General features: G+C 40.8%; 1 protein-coding gene across 3 annotated transcripts; it reads right to left on the bottom strand.

Annotated features, from left to right (window-relative positions):
- Positions 1–2,380: 2,380 nt before the first annotated feature.
- Positions 2,381–24,144, bottom strand: LOC116988498 (UDP-glucose 4-epimerase-like). Of its 3 annotated transcripts, XM_033045261.1 has the most exons (12): positions 23,852–24,144; positions 17,245–17,371; positions 13,948–14,063; positions 12,974–13,087; positions 10,461–10,637; positions 10,020–10,133; positions 6,638–6,704; positions 3,913–3,998; positions 3,660–3,737; positions 3,400–3,514; positions 3,072–3,161; positions 2,381–2,967 (listed from the first exon to the last, which is right to left on the bottom strand). In XM_033045261.1, exons 1-11 carry the CDS (start codon positions 23,948–23,950, stop codon positions 3,073–3,075), a joined length of 1,182 nt encoding a protein of 393 aa, XP_032901152.1. In that variant the 5' UTR covers positions 23,951–24,144; the 3' UTR covers positions 2,381–2,967; position 3,072. The 3 variants fall into 3 exon arrangements, with proteins under 3 accessions (XP_032901152.1, XP_032901153.1, XP_032901154.1); XM_033045262.1 differs by having other exon boundaries at positions 2,381–3,161; positions 23,748–24,143; XM_033045263.1 differs by having other exon boundaries at positions 2,381–3,161; positions 23,972–24,143.
- Positions 24,145–24,988: the final 844 nt, after the last annotated feature.

Genomic DNA, 24,988 nt, shown 5'->3' with positions numbered 1-24,988 from the left:
ATTGTCTTTAAATCTTTACATGATACTAACTGGAAAATACTTTGGATTTTTACATTACATAATTGATATTAGAGCTGTCATGGGTCACTATATATCTTAAATAAAACATGATTATTGTAGGTAACTATGGATTTGTCAAAAGTCAAATTTACATTACATGACTGCAAAATTAAATCTGGTGCTTGCGTGAGGATGCTGGCCTAGCTTTGTCGTCATGCTGTTCAGGGTGGTTTTTTGACTATTAACACATGGAAAACTCATGAATGACTCAAGCCTGCTCACTTTAGAAGGAAATAATTATAATCAAAAATCACCATATTCTCAGCTGGGTATTTGACAATCTAATTATTTTTTTAGTTTAGTTCAGAGATTCAAGTTTATTCGTCACATACACATACGAGATGTGCAGTGAAATGAAAAGTGACAATGCTCGCGGACTTTGTGCAAAAAGACAAACAAACAAACAACCAAACAAACTATAAACACAATCATGAACACACACATATTCTTTTACATGTTAAATATTGGAAGGAAAAAGTTCAGTAAAGTTAGTCCCTGGTGAGATAGGAGTTTACAGTCCGAATGGCCTCTGGGAAGAAACTCCTTCTCAACCTCTCCGTTCTCACAGCATGGCAACGGAGGTGTTTGCCTGACCGTAGCAGCTGGAACAGTCCGTTGCAGGGGTGGAAGGGGTCTCCCATGATTTTATTGGCTCGGCGCGGAAGCAGGCCCTTCGGCCCACCGAGTCTGCGCCGACCAGCGATCCCCACACACTAACACTATCCTACACATACGAGGGACAATTTACATACACCAAACCTGTACATCTTTGGAGTGAATCATATTAAAATCTTTGAATCATACTAAACTTTCATAATTCTTGAGGAGACCAAACTTAAGACACACTTTCAAAAGATTCTGTTATTTTCTTGGCATTATTATTGTTGGCTACTTCCATTAAGAAACATTAAAATACATTTAATAAGAAGCCTCACCTGGTACCTTCCATTTCGCAAATCAGCCCAGGTGAGTTTGCACCTAATGGTGACCTCCAAAATATTGATATTGAAAGATTTGACAACATTAATACCATTGAATGCCAGGGATATATGACCATGCTCTCTTAAAGGAGTTGAATTTTCCCCTGACAATTATGTTATGAATTTTATTTGCCACAGATGTAGTCTAAGCTTTGCTGCATGGCCTTGCATTTTGTAGAGTTACAAATTTTGAGACTGATTTACATGCACAGCTATCATTGTTTTATTCAATTTAATTTAAAAGGAATTAAAAGTGTATTATTCATTTTTCTGTATTCTGTTCATTAAAATGTAACCAGAGGTTCTACCTCAAGCATGGCTGAATGGGACTGTTTGGAATTAGTGAATTTCTGATGTTAAAAGAATACTACACAATGACCTTAAATATGTTCCATTATGGAAACCTGATTAAACACCAGTGAACCCACTTTGAGAATTTAACAATTAAGAAAATGTTTGCAGCATTTAGCAAGTTCAACAAATATACCAGCCTCCTACAGCGCTGTGATAAAATTAAGACATTAGAATTAGTTCAAGGCAGCATCTGAGGAAGATGATCAAGCAGGCAAATGGTCAGCTCAAACCACCTTCACCGCTTCATTTAACATGCGCACCTGCAGTTTTTTTGCATTTGTATTTCAGATTTAATTTGATCTTTTTTAACTTTCCAAGTCATGGGCTGCGCACAAAAACTAAGCAACAGCTGACGACATTTTTGCAAATGTGCAAGGTTGTTTGTCATAAAATATCAATAGGTATCAATGGTGGTGTTTGGTTAGATTTCACCTCCATGCTACTCTTGGACCACCCTCATGAGCATGGATAATGAGAAGTGACAAGCTTGACAAACGCACATAAAGGATCTTTTTTTTCTTTCAACTTTGACTCCCGACACTAGTGAGCAGATACCACTAATCACAATCCTGGAACCATCTCACACCACTAGAAATTTATGCAGGTGCAAACAATGCATTTTTTTCACATCAAAATGCATATTTCCACAACACATACCAAAATTGAGTTTATTGTAATTGAAATTATTGCTAAGGAGTTGTTCGAAAGTACAAAAGCTTAAAATTCACCAGCAGCTTCACCCACACCATGTGCTGCATATAATTCTTCAATATTTGCTGACTTCAGAATTACCAAGACCAAAGATTTGATCATGTCATTCTACATTATTCAACCACCAGGAAGCACAACACATATCTTGATAAAATAAATCAGATACTTTGAAGAATGGTTTTGGCACGAAACGTTGCCTATTTCCTTCGCTCCATAGATGCTGCCTCACCTGCTGAGTTTCTCCAGCATTTTTGTCTACCCAGATACTTTGCACGTTCATTTTCACTTCCATTGCACTTTCACTGCCTGGCAGAGTTTTTATCAACACGAGTCAGAGTCAAACAGCACAGAAACAGGTTCTTCAGTCCAATTCCTTCATGCCAACCATTTTTCCTTATCTCCACTAGTCCCACCTGCCTGCATTTGGCCCAGATCCATCTAAATCTTTCCTATCCATGTATCTGTCCGAATGCCTTTAAAGTGCAGTTATAGTCCCTGCTAACTAGCTCCTCTGGCAGATTGTTCCATATACCCTTTGAGTAAATCTTGTCCATCTCACCTTAAACCTATGTCCTCTGTTTCTTGATTTCTCTACTCTGGGTAAAAGAATTAGTGCATTCGCATGATCAATTTTAATGTCTCTATATTGAGCATCCTGGGCTCTGATTTTGTTCTCTTTTGCCTCATCCTTAAAAAGTACAGACTACTAGCTCTACACAACTACATTGCATTTGTAACATCATTTTACAAACAGGAATATCAGAGCTATGAATCTGCATTTAATCACTGCTGATCTGCTCACTAACAAAAGACCCATCCACCACAAAAGACCCTTCATTAAAAGGTTTACAAGTTATCATTCCTTAAAAACTGTCTGAAGAAGGGTTTTGGCCCGAAACGTTGCCTATTTCCTTCGCTCCATAGATGCTGCTGCACCCGCTGAGTTTCTCCAGCTTTTCTGTGCACCTTAAAAATAACTGCTTTGTTTTACATCAGGTTCCTCATTCTTGCTGAAACCATGAGGATTCTTGCATTGCCAATGCCATGTATCTTGGCCTGAAATAAAGAGAACATTGTTTTTAAGATCTGTTGCAGCATCAAGCTCCAGCACAGTATTATTCAGATTAATAATTAAATGAATTTATTAAATTATTATTACAATTATAAGAATTATTAAATGAATGTAACACTGAAACTAGAATAATAACAATGGTCAGCGACCAACCAGGTTACATGAATTATTTAATATAAAGTCACAGTAAACTTCCAAGATTTTATTACTCTGAATGCTTACACATCTTATCAATTCCAAACTCTGCCTTCCATCCAAGTTCCTTCTCTGCGAGACCTGGATTGGCATAACAGGAAGCAATATCTCCTCCTCGCCGTGGAGCTATCTGATATTTAATCTGCAAAAGATTGGCAAACAAAATGTCATCTCCCAATCCCTGACTCATGTGCCGATCAATTAATTTTGCTCAACTCTCAGCCAAGATGAGAGATGACACTACAGAAGCTTTACTGATTCACAGATATCTTGAATGTGGTAAATACCTCTCTCCCAGAAGCTTTTTCCATCGCTTTCACCATCTGTAGAACCGAATAACCAGTTCCAGTACCAAGATTGTACACCTGTGTAGAATAAGAAAATTAGTCATTGTGTGCAAATTAGTCAAAACCTAGAACTTTAAAAACAGTAGAAGGAAGTGAAAAAGATGTAGAATGTGAAAGACTGCTGCAGAAATTGTCCAACAGTCTAAGAGTAAACAGAGTTAAACTGCCCAGGGTGCAGCGTCCAATAACAAACCTTGCAGTTGCATTTCTCTTTAAGTTTCTTCAATGCAGCAATATGTCCCTTTGCAAGATCCACAACATGAATGTAATCCCTGACACCTAAAGGGCAAGACAAAGCACTTATTTGCCTGAAATCATACCGATTCAGATCCACAAAAGCAATTTGCTAATTTTCCACACAAAAAAATGTGCTGAAAGACGTGGGGGTCAGACAGCATCTGTGGGGGGAATGGGCAGGGAATGTTCTGGGTCGGGAACCTATGCCAAACTGATTGTAGTAGGGGATAGAAAATGGAAAAAGAGGTGGGGCCAGATCAAAGCCTGGCTTTGTGGATACAGGCGAGGATGGTTTGATTGGCAGATGGATGGAGTAAGAGACAAAGACTAGAAGTAAAAACAGTTGTTGGATAAGGAGAGAAGATAAATACAATGTAAAGTCAGAGAGATATAAATGGAAGGGAACAGAGAGAAGGGGGAGAAGTGTGCAGGGCGGGGGGGGGGGAATATAAGGGAAGTAAAAGAAAAAATGGACTTGGTGATGAGAGATGGAAGTATGAAGGAAGGGAAATAAGCAGTGTGACTGAGAGATAGTAGGAGAAATGTGTATGCACCAGGGTGTGGATGGGACACAGGAAAGAGAGAGGGCTTGGGGGATGGTACTTGAATTTTATTGCTCATTTTCCGACTATAATTCACAAGATTGGCCCAGATACAAAATTGCCCCCATTTCTGACACTAGTTACACTCAATGTTTAACTGCAGTGCACTTAATATGTATTAGCAAAGTTGAACACAGACATTCACAGGACAAATATTAGGCATTTATCCCAACTATTTTCCTGTTCAAACTAAAACCAGGCTCCCTTACCCTCCTCGAAGCATCTCTGGCAGGATTCATTCTTGGAATCGACCACAAAAATATAGCTTGTATAATATTTCACTCAAAACTGCAAACAGTTTTCAAATCACAGTTTAACCATTACTTTACACACTAATTTGTTCAGTTTTATGTGCTACATTTATATAATTATAAAAGCCAGGAGACAAAACCGTTTCATAGCTTACTCTATTTACAATCATGAGCTCGTCTATGATCAGGTATTGCATTTTAATCTTACCAAAAAAAAACACATCCATGCAAGCAATGACTACTACATGAATAATTGCTGGTTATCAAATATATTGGCTCAAGATTTAATGTATCACAAAACCAACATTTTAAATCCACTAATGCCAGAAACCTTTATTTGCAATGGTGTGTTTCCTTTTATTTAATTGTAGATGGGTTTTAATGCCAGCATTATAGAGCAACTCAAGTTGACACAGGAGCTCCAGGCAGTCCAGCTAATAACCACAAGACCACAAAAACATAGTAGTAGAATTAAGCATTTCACCCCATTGAGTCTACTCTGCCATTCAATCATGGCGTATCTATTTTCCCCTCTCAACCCCATTCTCTTGCCTTCTCTCCAAAGTAAAGCACTTTGGCCAACAAGAGTTGTTTTTTAAATGTGCTATATAAATAAATGTGACTTGACTTGACTTGACTCTAACCTTTGACACCCTTCCTAATCAAGAACTCATCAATCTCCATTTAAAAAATGCCCAATGTCTTGGTCACCTGAGCCATCTGTGTCAATGAATTCCACAAATGCACCACCCTTTGGCTAAAGAAATTCCTCCTCATCTCCATTCCAAAAGCTTTCTTTTATTCAGAGGCTGAGCCTTCTGGTACTAAGCTCTCCCATTACTGGAAACATCCTTTCCACATCCACTCTATTTAAGCCTTACATTATCTGTTTTTATCCATCGGTTTTAATGAGATCCCCTCCAAAACCCCAGATCCATTACCAAAACACTAGACAGATCTAATACGATCATAAGATCATGTGATAGTAGAATTAGGCCGATCAAGTCTACTCCGCCATTTAATCATGGCTGATCTATCTTTCCCTCTTAATACCATTCCCCTGCCTTCTCCCCATAACCTCCGACACGTGTACTAATCAAGAACCTATCCCCGCCTTAAACATATCACTGACTTTGCCTCCACAGCCTTCTGTGGCAAAGAATTCCACAGATTCACCATGTAATGTAAGAAAAGTACGCATCCAAAGGCAATCCTCCTCCTCCTCCTCTTTTATTCAAAAAAAAGATAATATTTCGAGGTCCCCAATTTGTTTCTGACTTCTCTAGAAATGGAGGGGAAACCTCCATTTATTTTTGCTACAGCCCAAATTAACACAATTTCCAATTATCAATGGCTATTTCACAATAAATGAGAATGACAGAAATTAAATACAATTCAAAATCCTCATAAATGCAATTGTGTAACTCATCAGTTCATTAATATTTCACCTGTGTAGAATAACAAAACATGCTGGAGGAACTCAACAGGTCAGGCAGCATCTTGAAGTGAAATGGACGGATGACACTTTAGACAGGATCCTTCTTGAGACATGTCTAAGGAAATGTGCTGACCCAAAACATTATCTGTCCACTCACTTCATAGATGCTGCCGGCTCACCGTGTTCCAACATTAGTTTTTGCTCAGGATTCCAGCATCTGCAACATATTTTGATACACAGATTTGCGAAAGCTCAAATTTCATAGGAGGCAGGATAAGAAACCTCCTTGGTAACATGAACCCACCATGACTGATGGCTAACAAGTGATTGGTGCTTCAATTCTGACTAGCAAATAACTGAGCATTAGTCTACCAGATAGTGCAATCTTACCTGTGCCATCACACGTTTCATAGTCATTCCCAAAAATACTCAGGCACTCCCGACGTCCAATAGCAACCTACGAAGGAAGTCATTCATTTAGAAATAATCATGAAATAGTCTTGTAATTGTAGGCTTTCCCTACTCAGATTAGAGCTGAACTATTAACATTAAGTAACATTCTACAAAAGTCATTAAATGTGTTGGAGTGAATCAAAAGTTGTCATGATGCAAGAATGACTGAGATCTGATCCCTGCAATCAATTCAAGACACAAAACTAGCTGCAGATGCCATCAGCTGTCACTTCAAGCTGGCTGTTCACCTGGCAGAGAGTTGATATGATTCATGAAAACACAATTGAGTTCAGAACTATCTCAAAATTGCAGTGTGAATTTGGTTCATTTAGAGGTATGATAGATGGTGTTATCTTCTACACAAGATAACTTTGAAAGAAATAAAGGGAGCAGTTTGAACCACTCCAGTGATCTTTTCTGTCCTCAGTAAAACATTTAACTCAATTGAGGGAGACAATGGGGCACCTTTCTCTGTCTGGATTGAGAACCTACAGTGCATGCGTCAGGAGCATTGGAAACCCCGGCGTAAACTGTGGAAAGCAGGCACTACGTCACAACCTACCTACGATGCCCCGTCAAGGATCTCCTGCCCCACTCTGGCAGATTCTGTGGGATACACACTGGCCTCAGCCGTCTCAGAACCCACCAATACAGCAGTGGGGAAAATAAACATGAAGTGCTGGATCCTAGGTCATAGTGTACTTCGTCCAAAGTGCTAAGTTCCAATAAAAACATTAGAAGGAGTGAGTCATACAATCCCTCAAGCATGATTTGCTATTCAAGTAGATTTCAGCTGGTTTAAATGTCCACATTCCCCATGTAGATAAATTCCCAGAGCATCAAAACCAACTAACTCTTCTGCTGAAAATGTTCAAAGATGTACTAAAAAGAAAATAGCATCTCATTATCTACTTTGACAAATCTTTTGGTATCCTATATGCGTCAATGACATCAGCCCATTCATTCAAATTCAAGGGAAAAAAAAATCTTACTCAATCTCTCATCAAAGTACAGGTCTCTCATCCTGCAAGTCAACCTTGTAAATTTATACTGAACCACACCCAAGGCAAGTGCGCAACAGGTACAGATCTACGAAGCTGTACTGTAGCTGTGGGTTCACCAACGCCCTGTACAATTACAGCATGCCTTCCATGACCTGGCATTCCAATCCACTTATAATAAACGTTGACATACCATTTGTTTTTTTATTTTTTTTACTTTTGTGTTTCTTATACCAGCACCTATAGGTAACACTAAACACGAATATGAACTAATTTCTTCCCATACATAAAATATTTTATTTTACTATTCGTAACCTCACACATTTCATTCCATCTTCAACCTAACTACTTAACCTGCTCATTTACATCCTCATCACACTCAATGTCCCACCTAGTTCGATAAGTTTGCAAACCTAGGTAGCTTTCAGTCTGTCCTTTCATCCATTCATATTGTGAACAATTGATAGCACCCTTGCTCTGGAGATGAGGAAGTATGGATGGAATTGAATCAGGGCAAATGTGGCAGGACTGAGCCCCGAGTTCAATCCTGACTACGGGTACTTGTTTGTATAGAGTTTGTACATTCTCCCCGTGACCTGTGCGGGTGTTCTCCGGGATCTTTGGTTTACTCCCGCACTCCAAAGACTTACAGGTCTGTAGGCTAATTGGCTTGGTATAAATGAAAAATTATCCCTAGTGTGTGTAGGGTAATGTTAATGTGCGGGGCCTGTTTCCGCGCTGTTTCTCTAAACTAAACATTGTCATACTCTGTTGCTGACATTTTGGCACATTGCCTCATAAAATGCTGCATCTCACCATTCACAACTAGCTGACAAGATTCTGCTTCTAGTTTATGATTCCTTATGTAAATTTTGACATTTGTCAACTTCAGAACCGCTGTCAGAACATTTCACTAAAGTAAGAGCACACCCAAGAATGAATTTAAAACATTGAATAAATCAGTTGTACTGGAAAATACGTATGCAAGTTGCAACACACTAATTCTTCTTCTTCTTCTTGCGTAAGGCGTGCACCGCCTAAAGATGTAGGTCAAGGGGAGACATCCAGGCCAGGACAGCTTCAGTTACTGGGTGGAAGGTTTTGATGCCCCCGGGGAAAAGCCTCAGTGAGCTATCACTCACGATGTGTGGGATGGTCTGGTCTGGATGTCCGCAGTCGCAAGCAGGGCTGTCTGTCATCTTCCACTTAGGCAGGGGATGGGCTGTTCTTACATGGAGGGAACGGATTCTGTTCAGGATTAGCCATTGCTTGCAATGGAGGTCAGTGGAGATCAAATCCCGGTGGTTTCACAGTGGGATCTGTGATGGCCTCTCCGTTGTTGGTGTCGGCATCTTTCCAGACTCTGCGCCACTCAGTCTTGGAGTCAAAGTCTTCCAGGGATTTAACGGAAGACCAGAAGGGTTTGCGGGACTTCAGGCGCATGTTGGGCAGATTGTTCAAGTCAGCGTGGATGGGAAGGTCAGGGTTAGCCTCGATGATGCACCAATCTTTCAACATCCTCTCCCTTCTGTGTTAATCCTGAATGATTTTGAAAAATCCTCCCAACATTTGCTGTTTCAGTGAGAAACTTCAATTTTCATGCCTGCCATTCAAAACCAGAAACACTCATTCAGGACACAGTTTCAGATTCATGCCCTAGTCTTCATCTACTAGACCATCCAAAACTTCTCTCCTCTATAATGTTCAAAACATTTGCCATTGCACATTTATAAAATCACATTTTATCTTTCTAAAACTACTGCTTTGATGACCTGAGATTTTTGAAAGATTTATGAACTAAAACATGATGATGTCTATAAATGAAAAGATTTTTGGATCTTAAGTACTATGTCCACATCGCCCATGTGCCCATGCAGTTAGATCAAAGAACTCTGGAAACATTGAATATTTAAAGAAATTATTGCTGCACAGGTTACACAGAGTAAAGTGGCAATATCTAGTTGTTATATCAATCCATTATTCAGATTCAATGTTAAAGAATTTTGATTTGTACATTTATTCATCCAAACTACCCATCAGAGTCATACAGCACAGAAACGGGCCCTTCTGCCCAACGTGTCCATGCTGACCAAGATGCCCCATCTGAGATAAATTAATGATTAAACATTTCCAACCCCAAAAAACACAAAACATTCAGTGTTACAAAACAGATCACTGACTTACTAGAAGTAAGGATTCAATGAATTATACTTCCAGTTATATTTAGAAAGTCATGAGTAATATGTTTTATCAAAATAAAGAGCAGTTTGAGAGGAAAAAACACTTTTCACTTCTTTTAAAATAAAGTCTTTACCCACCTGTGCAACGTATGGCAACAGATTGTTGGGAATACCCTGAGGCTCCTCACCGATTATTCCTGATTCATGTGCCCCAATAGGATTGAAATATCGAAGTAACACTGCATTCCAATCCTGAATAAATAACATTTTATCAAACATCTTTATAAATTACATTTCATTATTATAGTTGCTTGCACACCATGTGCAAATGGTGCCTAATTTGAAATATACCACAAATTCCCATTTGACAATGTTAATGAATAACAAATTGGTATCTTAACACCAATTTTTAAATATATAATATTTAAGTCTTTTGATAAAGGTTGCTAAAAGTAACAATGAGTGGATATGATTGATTGCACCCTCTCAACCCCAATCCCCTGACTTCTCCCAATAACCCCTGACACACGTACATTTATACTTCTTTCACTGATCGATATTTAGAATGGGAAAAATTACCTTGTCTGTAGAACAGACATCCTTGATCATTTGTTCAACAAAGTATTTGCTTCTCCCATAAGGATTTGAGCAATTGCCAACAGGATGTGCCTCATCTATAGGTTGGTAAACAGGATCACCATATACAGTTGTTGAACTGCTGAATACAATGTCTTTGACGTCATGTTCTTTCATGATCTAAAGCACCAAAATAAAACATAATTAAACTCAATGTTTTTGAAACATATAATCAAATTTCACCCTATGGCTTTTTGGTTTTTCCTCCATTTGTAATAATTATTGTAGAAAGCCAAAATGGGCAGAACATTCTGAGTACCTGAACTGAGAATTTAAGGTTTCAAGGTCAGTTTATTGTCATGTACCAATTACCGTACAGTGAAATTTGAAATTACCATACAGCCATACAATAAAAAGCAACAAGACATACAATACATAAAAGTTAACATAAACATCCACCACAGCGGATTCCCCACGTTCCTCACTGTGATGGAAGGCAATAAAGTCCAATCTTCTTCCTCTTTTATTCTCCTGCGGTTGGGGCAGTTGAACCATCTGCAGTCAGGGTGGTCGAAGCTCCTGCAGCTTGGAGCTCCCGAAGTTGGTCTTTGACCAGAGACCGCAAGCTCCATGATGTTAAAGTCCAGCAGACTCCCATAGTAGAGCTCAGAGGTCGATCCCTGGCAAAAGGATCATGACCACGATGTTAAAGTCCCCTAGGATCCCCGCGGAGGAGCTCTCAAAATCGATCTCCAGCAGAGGCCGCCAACTCATCAATGTTAGGCCGCAGTGTGGACGGAGATATGATACAGGGGAAAAAAATCGCATTTCTGTCGAGGTAAGAGATTAGAAAAAGTTTCCCCTAACTACCCCCCCCCCCCCCCACCCACATAAAACAAGTGAAAGAACACTAAAGACATACATTTAACACATACAAACAAACAACAAAAGAAGGAAGGGACAGACAGACTGTTGGCGAGGCAGCCATCGCTGCCGCCAACATTGAGTACAATGTTTTAAAATACCTTGAAATCATCAGGTTCAGGTTCACATACAAATAAATTAACAAAACCTAATCAAGGTCCTCATCAAGCACCATTGGTGTAAAATACTATAGAGATATTTCCAGTGGTATGTTCTGTTTTTATTTCAGACATCAGGCATCTGCATTAATTTAATATTGAATTCTAAATTTTTAAGGCAAAACAAGAATATATGAAATGAAGAGGAAAGCACATTTGGCCTCTTGTGCCTATGTCACCATTCAATCAGATCACAGCTGAACTGTGCAATCTCAGTCCTGAATACACCAAACAACTCAGCCTATTGCAGCATTCTTGGGCACAGAATTCCAAAGATTCATCAACCTTAGAATGAAGAAAGTTCTTCTGTTCTGAATGGCCAAACTTTATTCTGAGATTGCAACGCTTAGTTCCAGGTACCTCATCCAGGGAAACATTATTTAAAAATCGATTCTGTCCAGCCTCTAAGAATGTTGTATGCTTCAATGAGATTACCTCTCATTCTTCTAAACGTTCACTTTGTTTAACCTTTCTTTATCGGTTCAGCTCCGGTGCTGCAAACAATAGACAATAGGTGCAGGAGTAGACCATTCGGCCCTTTGAGCCAGCATCGCCATTCAATATGATCACGGCTGATCATCCCCAATCAGTACCCCGTTCCTGCCTTCTCCCCATATCCCCTGACTCCGCAATTTTTAAGAGCCCTATCTAGCTCTCTCTTGAAAGCATCCAGAGAACCGGCCTCCACTGCCCTCTGAAACAGAGAATTCCACAGACTCACCATTCTCTGTGAGAAAAAGTGTTTCCTCATCTCCGTTCTAAATGGCTTACTCCTTATTCTTAAACTGTGGCCCCTGGTTCTGGACTCCCCCAACATCGGGAACTTGTTTCCTGCCTCTAGCGTGTCCAAGCCCTTAACAATCTTATATGTTTCAATGAGATTGCCTCTCATCCTTCTAAACTCCAGAGTGTACAAGCCCAACTGCTCCATTCTCTCAGCATATGACAATCCGCCATCCCGGGAATTAACCTTGCAAACCTACGCTGCACTCCCTCAATAGCAAGAATGTCTTTCCTCAAACGTAACCGAGAATAGTATCCCCCAATATTGCCCTGGCCTTTAACAAGTTTTTCATACATCTACTAGTTTTGTTGATCACTACAACTGCACACGCTGGCCACATTATAAATGTCCAAAGTGGTGTCCTTACACTGCTCCACACTGATCTATCTGCCACAGTTAACCAACTTAGTTAATTTATCCATATTCCTTTGCCGCTATCAGTTAGAAAGCTTCAACTCAAGCAGAAACTAATGAAAATTGGTGAAATCCAGGAAGAAGTTGCACAAACTGAACAGTATCCAAAAGCTTCTTCTTGAAACAGGAATTAACTCATTTCACTGACAGCCTCTTCATCCTTGAGGAATGAAAAAAAACCTCTGAACATTAGACTCGTATTTCTCTTTCTTTCCTTCGCAAAGTGATATACTCACCTCCAGTAGTTTAAGTGTTCCTTCAAAATTGACCTTGTAATAAAAAAGAGGCTCCTGGACAGATTCGCCGACAGCCTTCACGCCCGCAAAATGGATCACAGTTGAGAAACTAAACTGGAAAAAATGTAACAAATCTAATCACTAGAATGTACCACATCCATTTGCAATAGTATAGCTGGAAAACATCAACATTCACCTCTCCAAGAAACATTCTAATTCAGAAATAGGACAGCAACAGATCAGAAATATCCATTAGTTTGAGATGGATCAAAACCGCCAATTTGCCCTGAAAGACAAACAAGCGTTTTTAGTCGTGATTGTAATGACTTAATCACAAGCAGGTTTTTAAATTTATGACCTTTGTAGCTGACAGAGTTGACAGGACATTATTGTATCATATTAATCTGCATTCAAACCCAAGACTGAAGAATGCACAGCACTGGTACTTACTGCATTCTCAGCGCTAAAAATGTAATTAATTCAGAAAATTAATTGCTGAAATTCATGACCTTCTGACTTATTGGTACTGTATTACTGCTAAATGTGTTGTGGATGAACTACCTTCCATTTATAAACCACCATTCATAGCCTTTGGATGTGCTTCACAGTAAATTAATTACTAAGTGTAAACCCTGTTGTAATAATCATAAATTAATGATTTATGCTTTTGGAGGCAAAATTACGGCAAATGTATAGAAATCAGTAGAGAAGTCTCCATGGCCAGTGCATAGTTTTTGGTTAGCTGGTGAACGGTACATATCTCTTGTACAAACTTCTGACCATGATCATATTGAATGGTGGTGCAGGCTTGAAGGACCGAATGGCCTACTCCTGCACCTATTTTCTATGTTTCTATATTTGGGCAAGGAACACAAATGCCAAAAGTTACTCCATAATCCACTACTTGGATCTCACAGAATACTTTGTTCAAGATTTGACAAGATGATTATAGTTATTTGTTTTGAGCTCAGTACCTCTTTGAAGAGATTACGTAGAGCAGATTTATCTAGCACATCAACTTCTCGGAAGATTATCTCTGTTCCTGTAATCTCACGCACACGCCGAAGGCTTTCAGGAACTCCATCCACACCTGGATTAGAAAAAACAGGTAAACAGTCCCAATCACATTCATCTAGTGTCTAGGTAACACTATGGCTAATCTCAAAGACAATTGTCCATAACTCTACCTCTCACATAGGTTTACAGTACCTCTACCTTCAATTACATCTTTACCATAGTTTCAAAGAGAGCACTATACTGAGAGGTAAATGTTTAAATACCTGAGTGCATCTTTTATGCTGTGTTTCCATATTAAACTGAGGCAATGCTGTACTATTGAACTTACTTCTTTCAAGTAAATAAACAGATGCTTCATCAGTTTTCCCAATAAAACATGGGTTCCCCACCTTTTTTGTCCCGTTTACCCCTGGCAACTTTAATAGCACATAACAATGTTATTTCACTTATTTAAGAACAACTAATGATGAACAGATACCGGTATACCAGAACAAAACACAGTCTCAGTCAATGAAAAAAAAACCATGTACAAATCCAGAATCAACAAATTTACCCCCTGGGTAGACGAAATTTACCCCCTGGGTAGACGAAATTTAACCCAGGCTGGGACCCCTTGCTCAAAAATATAAAGGATTTCCCAATTTCCCCTTTAACCAATGTTATCAATACCAATGACTTAGTCATTGCACACAGGTGTTTCTGCAACATTATTTTCCCCCCAATATTTCCCACATGACCACAGTAACTACATATTAAAGGAGCTTTATTGGATGTAAAGTATTTTTGAAATATACAGTGAAATATGCTACAAACCAAATTATTCTTTCCTGAATAGTTATTTGTCATTTTTACAATGAAAAGGAGATATAAAACTGTAAGGCAAAGTTCAGTAGCTCAAACACCCAAGTTTGCTACTGTACAAAATGAGCTGTGATTATGAAAAGGGATGTAGACAGTTTAAGCGGAAGATGAAGTGTAATGTGTAAAATGTGAGCGCGTTCACGTCGGGAGAACGGATAGAAAAAATATTTGTATACTGAGAGGTAAATGTGAAAGTTGGCATACAGAAGGACATTGGTGACGTGGCTCATAAAACACAGAAAATTAACAAAGGTACAGGAATATATTAGGAAAGGAAATGGTATCCGGTCCTTTACAACAAAAAGGCCTGAGGCAAAAATAAGTCTTCCTGAGACTGTACATGGCTTTGGTGAAAATCTAATCTGTGGAATTTTAGTGTTGATTAAATGGTTAATTAATAAAATCTACAAACTAAAGAGTGAGCAAAATCAGTATTTAAATCTTTGCTTCCACTTGAATCCATCCTTAGGATTATTTTAACAACAACCTTTTATCCCCTTCATGTTATGTTAACAAAAGAGAGAATTTTTACTATTGCTACCACACTTACCCAACACATCTTTTTCCACTGAATTGAGCAACTTATGTTACCTTAAAATGAGCATGACATAAACCTACTCTTCTGGGAGTTGTTTTCCTTTACTTTCTAAAATATGTGCTTAAATCAAATGAATCAATGGCACTACTACTACTCATGTAACAACTCCATAGGGAATAAAAAGCTCAATGCTTTTCACAGAAATAATTAGGGCAGTTAATTACTCCCCACTTTTTTTTAATCATTTCTTTATCCTTCTCAACTTCTAATATAATTAAATTGTTTTACGAGTGCTCTGACACTGATCCATAATTTCCATTTCCTCTGACTCTTGGGTTAGTTTTGTTACCCAAAGCCGCTAAAGAATTAATACTACACACAAAGTGAAGGAAGTGTAATGTAAGTGTACTACTACAGGTGAGAATTATTTGCCAATCATTTTCTTCTCAACCAATCTCCACTTTGGGCATTGCCAGACAACTTGGTTCTAGTCCTTAATCAGAATGTAAATCAAGAGTGCTCAGTTCCAGAGAGGCGGTGAGAGTACCTGCACTTATCATCAAGGTAGCAATTGACCTAATGTGATAACATGGAACACTGGTCAATGGTCATCAAGAGGATAACACCCAAGTGATTGGAACTGTTCCAGGCACAAGGGAAGATGGCGATGGTCAATTATGTTAGCCCCAGGATATTGCAACATGAGTTCCTTAGCATGTCTTCTGCTGCTTCCATCACTGGCTTTCCTTTAATTACAAACTCACAAGTGTGGGTACTCACTGATGATAGCACAATTCCATTTATGACAGTTCAGGCAACCAATTAATGTTGGCCTTCATCTGGATAAGACTTTGCCTTCCATCACAGTGAGGAGGAGATTCACAGTGATGGATGTTTGTGTAAATTGTGTTGTGTCTTGGTTCTTTTTCTTGTGTGTATGACTGCAGAAACCAAATTTCGTTTGAACCTCAAGAGGTTCAAATGATAACAAATAAATTGTATTGTATTGTATTGTATTGTACAACACCGGACATGGGCTAATATTCATGACACAAAAGCACCAAGCATTTATTAGGTCCAATAAGAGGGAGTCTAACCACCTACCCTTGGCATTTAATTGAATTACTGTTGCCAAGTCCTCAACTATCAACATCCTGTGCAGTCAACATTGATCTGAAATTCAACTGGACCAACCACTTGAATACCAAAATGTCACCTATCCATGTCGTCCAGTGATGCTGCCTGACCTGCTGAGTTTCTCCAACATATTATGTTCTACGCAAAATTCCAGCATCTGCAGTTCCTTGTATCTCCTGTGTAGCCATCTAATTACTAAGGCTGCAAGAGCAGACCGGCGGCTTGGTATCCTGGGAACTTTCCAATATTCCTCCAAAGTAACTTCATCGCAAGCAAAAATCAGGAACAAAATGGAATACTTTCAATGTAGCTGAATAATGGAAAAAAAACCCAAGTATGATTCTAAACCAAATAATGTTGTCAAAAGCTTGCTCAGAGATTTAAAAATAAAAGCAGAAAATGTTGGGAATACTCAGCATGTCAGACTGTATCTGTGTTAATGTTTCAGGTCAATGACCCTTCAGTTGCTACATAGGAACCTATAGTGGGTAGTTCAACCACACTCACCTCTATCTCCACATTCTCTTCTGCTCATCACAAACTCAATTTCGCAGATTTTTCTGATGAAATTAATTAGCTCACTATAGATCAAAGTTCTAATGGTGCAGAGCCATGATCACAGACCAGTGCACAACATATATAGTGCTGACGATTAGGCGGTGTCTTGGGCAAAAGCAAAAACAAGTATCGTTCAAAGAAATGCAAAACTTTTTTTTACCTCGAATTGCATTGTGGAAATTGTCTATCGCTACGGGATTGTATCCTGCTTTAACCAGCTCAATCACACAGTGGCTACCGATGTAACCAGCTCCACCCGTCAACAAGATCATCTCCGATGCCATTTTCTACATGAATTAAAATGTTCATGATTAATTGAATGCTTAGAATGGCACATCTATTTTTTTCTGTATAATTACCAATTATTTTAACTTATTAAGAAACACAGGGGTGACACAGTGGTACAACTCATGGAGCTGCTGCCTCGTGGCTCCAGAAAGCCAAGTTCAACACGATAGCCAGTTGTGCAAATTGACATCAGAGAAAAGTCAATCAGCAAGGAAGTCATTTAGAAACATAGAAACATAGAAATTAGGTGCAGGAGTAGGCCATTCGGCCCTTCGAGCCTGCACCGCCATTCAATATGATCATGGCTGATCATCCAACTCAGTATCCCGTACCTGCCTTCTCTCCATACCCTCTGATCCCCTTAGCCACAAGGGCCACATCTAACTCCCTCTTAAATATAGCCAATGAACTGGCCTCGACTACCCTCTGTGGCAGGGAGTTCCAGAGATTCACCACTCTCTGTGTGAAAAAAGTTCTTCTCATCTCGGTTTTAAAGGATTTCCCCCTTATCCTTAAGCTGTGACCCCTTGTCCTGGACTTCCCCAACATCGGGAGCAATCTTCCTGCATCTAGCCTGTTCAACCCCTTAAGAATTTTGTAAGTTTCTATAAGATCCCCTCTCAATCTCCTAAATTCTAGAGAGTATAAACCAAGTCTATCCAGTCTTTCTTCATAAGACAGTCCTGACATCCCAGGAATCAGTCTGGTGAACCTTCTCTGCACTCCCTCTATGGCAATAATGTCCTTCCTCAGATTTGGAGACCAAAACTGTACGCAATACTCCAGGTGTGGTCTCACCAAGACCCTGTACAACTGCAGTAGAACCTCCCTGCTCCTATACTCAAACCCTTTTGCTATGAAAGCTAACATACCATTCGCTTTCTTCACTGCCTGCTGCACTTGCATGCCCACTTTCAATGACTGGTGTACCATGACACCCAGGTCTCGCTGCATCTCCCCTTTTCCTAGTCGGCCACCATTTAGATAATAGTCTGCTTTCCTGTTTTTGCCACCAAAATGGATAACCTCACATTTATCCACATTATACTGCATCTGCCAAACATTTGCCCACTCACCCAGCCTATCCAAGTCACCTTGCAGTCTCCTAGCATCCTCCTCACAGCTAACACTGCCCCCCAGCTTCGTGTCATCCGCAAACTTGGAGATATTGCCTTCAATTCCCTCATCCAGATCATTAATATATATTGTAAATAGCTGGGGTCCCAGCACTGAGCCTTGCAGTACCCCACTAGTCACTGCCTGCCATTGTGAAAAGGACCCGTTTACTCCTACTCTTTGCTTCCTGTTTGCCAGCCAGTTCTCTATCCACATCAATACTGAACCCCCAATGCCGTGTGCTTTAAGTTTGTAAACTAATCTCTTATGTGGGACCTTGTCAAAAGCCTTCTGGAAGTCCAGATACACCACATCCACTGGTTCTCCCCTATCCACGCTACTAGTTACATCCTCGAAAAATTCTATAAGATTCGTCAGACATGATTTACCTTTTGTAAATCCATGCTGACTTTGTCCAATGATTTCACCACTTTCCAAATGTGCTGCTATCCCATCTTTAATAACTGACTCTAGCAGTTTCCCCACTACCGATGTTAGACTAACTGGTCTGTAATTCCCCGTTTTCTCTCTCCCTCCCTTCTTAAAAAGTGGGGTTACGTTTGCTACCCGCCAATCCTCAGGAACTACTCCAGAATCTAAAGAGTTTTGAAAGATTATTACTAATGCATCCACTATTTCTGGAGCTACTTCCTTAAGTACTCTGGGATGCAGCCTATCTGGCCCTGGGGATTTATCGGCCTTTAATCCATTTAATTTACCCAACACCACTTCCCGGCTAACCTGGATTTCACTCAATTCCTCCAACTCCTTTGACCCGCGGTCCCCTGCTATTTCCAGCAGATTATTTATGTCTTCCTTAGTGAAGACGGAACCAAAGTAGTTATTCAATTGGTCCGCCATATCCTTGTTCCCCATGATCAACTCACCCGTTTCTGACTGCAAGGGACCTACATTTGTTTTAACTAATCTCTTTCTTTTCACATATCTATAAAAACTTTTGCAGTCAGTTTATGTTCCCTGCCAGTTTTCTTTCATAATCTATTTTTCCTTTCCTAATTAAGCCCTTTGTCCTCCTCTGCTGGTCTCTGAATTTCTCCCAGTCCTCCGGTATGCTGCTTTTTCTGGCTAATTTGTACGCATCATCCTTCGCTTTGATACTATCCCTGATTTCCCTTGTTATCCACGGATGCACTACCTTCCCTGATTTATTCTTTTGCCAAACTGGGATGAACAATTATTGTAGTTCATCCATGCAGTCTTTAAATGTCTTCCATTGCATATCCACCGTCAACCCTTTTAGAATTAATTGCCAGTCAATCTTGGCCAATTCACGTCTCATACCCTCAAAGTTACCTTTCTTTAAGTTCAGAACCATTGTTTCTGAATTAACAATGTCACTCTCCATCCTAATGAAGAACTCAACCATATTATGGTCACTCTTGCCCAAGGGGGCACGTACAACAAGACTGCTAACTAACCCTTCCTCATTACTCAATACCCAGTCTAAAATAGCCTGCTCTCTCGTTGGTTCCTCTACATGTTGATTTAGATAACTATCCCGCATACATTCCAAAAAATCCTCTTCCTCAGCACCCCTGCCAATTTGATTCACCCAATCTATATGTAGATTGAAGTCACCCATTATAACGGTTTTGCCTTTGTCGCACGCATTTCTAATTTCCTGTTTGATACCATCTCCAACTTCACTACTACTGTTAGGTGGCCTGTACACAACACCCTCCAGCGTTTTCTGCCCCTTAGTGTTTCGCAGCTCTACCCATACCGATTCCACATCCTGCAAACTAATGTCCTTCCTTTCCATTGCGTTAATCTCCTCTCTAATCAGCAACGCTACCCCACCTCCTTTTCCTTTCTCTCTATCCCTCCTGAATATTGAATACCCCTGGATGTTCAGCTCCCAGCCTTGGTCACCCTGGAGCCATGTCTCCGTGATCCCAACTATATCATAGTCATTAATAGCTATCTGCACATTCAACTCATCCACCTTATTACGAATGCTCCTTGCATTGAGACACAAAGCCTTCAGGCTTGTTTTTACAACACTCTTACCCCTTATACAATTTTGTTGAAAAGTGGCCCTTTTTGATTTTTGCCCTGGATTTTCCGGCCTGCCACTTTTACTTTTCACCTTGCTACCTATTGCTTCTACCCTCATTTTACACCCCTCTGTCTCTACGCTCACACATTTAAGAAACCCTTTCCCTTTAACTCCATCCTCCACTAGCCCATTCGACACCCCACCCCCCTTATTCAGTTTAAAACCACCCGTGTAGCAGTGGCAAACCTGCCTGCCAGAATGCTGGTCCCACACCTGTTAAGATGCAATCCGTCCCTTTTGTACAGTTCCCCCTTACCCCAAAACAGATCCCAGTGATCTAAGAATCTAAATCCCTGCCCCGTGCACCAGTTCCTCAGCCACACGTTCAGGTCCCGTATCTCCATGTTCCTGCTCTCGCCAGCACGAGGAACTGGAAGCAAACCGGAGATAACAACCCTGGAGGTCCTGCTTTTCAGCATTTTTCCGAGCTCTCCAAAGTCACGCTGCAGAATATTCATCCCCTTCTTGCCGACATCGTTTGTGCCGACATGCACTACCACTTCCGGATGTTCACCTTCACCCTTGAGGATTTTCTGCACTCTGTCCGTGACATCCTGGATCCTGGCACCAGGAAGGCAGCACACCATCCTCGCATCCCGTCTGTTGCCGCAGAAACCCCTGTCCGTACCTCTCACAATGGAGTCTCCTACTACAATGGCATTGCCTGCCTTAGGCCTTTTTGGTTTTGGCTCAACAGCCCTATTCGCATCACAAGCCAGTCCGCCGCCCAGTGTAAACACCTCTTCTGTCCCGACAGCTTCTAAGTGGGTGAACCTGTTCACAAGAGGTACAACCCCCGGGGACGTTGGCATTCCATGCTTCCCTCCCGTTCTCACTGTCTCCCACCTTCTCTCTTCCAGTACCTTAGGTGTAACAATCGTACTGTAGGACTTGTCGAGGAACGACTCCGTTTCTCGGACGAACCGGAGGTCATCCACTTGCTTCTCCAGTTCCCCAACACGGCCCTTCAGGAGCTCTACCTGGATGCACTTTTCGCATTTGTAGCAGCCAGAGGCACCAGCGGTGTCCTTGACCTCCCACATACTGCAAGCATCACACTGAATCAGCTTGCCTGACATCTCCTTCTTTCGTCTCTCCCTCTGCAGTGTTTTGCGTAGTCTCCTCGCCGAAGACTATCGAGCCAAAGACTCACACTTCACTCACAAGGCCGCTCACTCACTGCCGCTCCCTAAGAGCAGTCTTGCTTAAATTGACTGATAAATTGCCTGATTTACCAATTTACAAACTTCTCTCCTCCCACTTGGGCTAGAGCCAATCAGTCGTATCTCTTGCTAAACTCCTCCTGCTGCTGCTGTTGTTGCTCCCAAAGCTACAGCAGTTCTGAGTCAAGTCTGCCTGTCCTTGACCTGTACTTAAACTGTTTTCACTTCTCTCCTCCCACTTGGGCTAGAGCCAATCAGTCGTATCTCTTGCTAATCTTCTCCTGCTGCTGCTGTTGTTGCTCCCAAAGCTACAGCAGTTCTGAGTGCAGAAGGTAACTGATAAAATGAAGTGTGGAGTTGTACCATTGCAACAAGGGAAAAGGTTTAATTACACACCAAGTAAGCAGGTCAGATTTCACTGTGGAAACTTGGCTACATAGATGAAAGCCCAAAATATCATATGTCCAATTCCCTCTACAGATGCTGCCTGACCCACTGAGTTCCATCAGCAGCTTTCCTTTTTTTGGGAACTTGGATCTTTTAAAATCAAGACCTTTTCATTTTGACAAAATGATGGACTGACAAATGCCGTATGATTTCCAACTGACATTGTAACGCAGCCGTGAGTGTGCCAAATGATCTCAATCACGCTGTTGGAAAAATCTGACACACCTGACTCCGATGAAACACACCTAATTATCTTGTGCGCCCTTCCCAAACCTATAATTGGTAATCTTGAAGAATGTTTCGATTGTGTATCGCCCTTCCCAAACGATGTTGCTAAATCTAGCTTATTTTATCACTTCCTGGTCACCAACATTTGGAGGGTTTCATTAAAGCACGACCCGCACGTCACGAAACTGAGATGATCGTGTTGTGTATAACATTGTTGTGTAAGAAGGAACTGCAGATGCTGGTTGTCACGGTGTTCGCTCTTTGCTGTCAGACTCCACCCAATCTGAGAACATTTAATAATTTGAGATTATGATTTAGTTGTAAATCACGAGATTTAATAAATTAATTGTCGGTTCAACAATACACGCAGTAAATGCTTGCCATATTAGGAGCATCAAATGATTAGATCCTAGCTGCAAACCATTTAACAAATGAATTTTCAATCCTACACGAGGCATTACCGAGGGTTCAGGTTTTGGAGTGTCTGGGAGAGGGTACACGATCAGAATTACCTTTGGTGGTGGGGTGGGGGGGGGGACACGACCAGACCCGTGCAATTACGGAACAGAACTGGTAATAAACAGTATTAAGAAACAGTTATGACAAATGAAGAAAAAAGATTGCTGGTTGGGAAGTTGTTATTAATTGATGAGATCAGAAACAAGTACATCAAGTCCATTCTTGTTGGGAGAGATGAATTAGTGGCACGGCCAATGGAAACTTTTCCTTTCCCAGGTGGGAGTGGAGTTACCCGAGGCCAGCCTCCAATAGTAGCAGCATTGAAAGTGATAGCAGAAGGTGGGAGCAGGAACCTTCTTTTGAATTTGCACTGAGGTTAAATGGATTAGCATCCATGATCATAAAAAGTCGCATATTGGATGTAATGGGTTTATTTATGGGCGAAAACAGCCAGGCTGTCCTCTATAACTCTGATCCGGGAAGGAAGGAGGGGAGGGGGGGAGGAGGGGACACTATTCACTTCCCCGCAAACATTTACCAAGATTGTCTCATATTTTGTTGACCTCATGTACATGCTTTCAATATTCATTTTACACTACATATTGCGACTTTGTCAAGACCCTTCTGGAAGTCCGTATTCAGGTCGTTCACCATGGTATTGGTTTGCCCTCAGCATTACTTGTTGCCCTTTGTTGCATTACTCCAGCTTCGCTCATTTGGCTCTAATCTAGTTTTCACAATAATATGGAACTAGTTGTTCCTCCCAGCTAACATCAATTTTCAAAGAGAGGAGGCGATCAGATGTATGCACGAAAGCGATCAATCCAAGCGAATGACTAAGCCTTGCAACAGGTACAGTTCGACTTGTGTCTGCACATTTACCCGAAATGGCTGTCTTTTCAAATCTAGATCATTTTACAATCACTTGCCGGTTAAAGTCCTGGGTGATCTGAACCCGGAGACGGTCCGCGGACCCCAACACCCACCTCCTCCTGGGTCCCAGAGACACCGCTGGCACTGATCCTTATCGCAGCTGTTTTCGACTTCGCTGATCCCTCTCTCCAGTGGCGGCTGGCCACATACATTGGTCCTGATAGTTCAACTACTTTCACGGCCCCGCGATACCTTTCGCTCTCTCGAAATTGCACAGCCGATCTTGGAAGGCTTGCAAATACTGAGACTAATTACAGAGGTTTCACGTTTGAGGAAGAAAGTGCTTCCTCGCGTTGGATCAAACTGCGTTTCGGTACCTTCCGTGTCGGAACCACTTTTATATGTGTTACGCCACTGAAGTTACCTTAAAGTAGCAAAGGCGTGTTTACAGCCCATTGGCCCCGTATTTAGATACATTTTAAAAGTTTCTCTCTTGGGCAAGTTATTTCAAGAGAGCTTGTTGTTGAGTCACAAAGTGCTGGAGTAATCCGACGGCTCAGGCAGCATAAGATCATAAGGAATAGGAGTAGAATAGCGCCATTCGGCTCATCAAGTCTACTCCACAATTCAATCATGGCTGATCTATCTCTCCCTCCTAACCCCATTCTCCTGCCTTCTCCCCAAATCCTCTGACACCGGTACTAATCAAGAATGTATCTATCTCTGCCTTAAAAATATCCACTGAAGAAAGTGGATAGGTGACGTTTCTGGTCGAGACCCTTCTTCAGACGGAGCACTTCAGCACTGAGTACTCCAGCATTTTGTCTCTTTTTGTAAACCAGCATCAGCAGTTCCTTGTTTCTACAACTTATTGTTGAGTCCATTCACGTGTACATAATGTTCATCTCAATTTTGTGTCCTGTATTCTACGTCACTATTACAAATACTTCCCCTCTGAAGCTCGTAAATATCTAATCTTGGATGATATGACCTTGGTGACCACAACCGTAGCTTGTACAAGAAGGTTGTTAGAGAAGAAAATAATATAATCTTAACTGGGCTGGATTTGGCAAAAGGGAAGGTAGTAGAGAAAAGGTTCCGTGTGTAGATGAAGAAGAAATCCCGCCTATAATGGAGAAACCAGTTAAAAGTTTGGAGATGTGGTATTACATGCCGGATGACACTGAACAGGTTCAGCAACTTAGAAAGGATGTTGCTGACGGGTTAGAAAGGCGAGAGAAGTCGGGGCT

Source organism: Amblyraja radiata, chromosome 27 (assembly GCF_010909765.2).
Source record: "Amblyraja radiata isolate CabotCenter1 chromosome 27, sAmbRad1.1.pri, whole genome shotgun sequence".
Classification (NCBI taxonomy): Eukaryota; Metazoa; Chordata; class Chondrichthyes; order Rajiformes; family Rajidae; genus Amblyraja; species Amblyraja radiata.
This window is presented reverse-complemented; position numbering and strand designations above follow the sequence as displayed.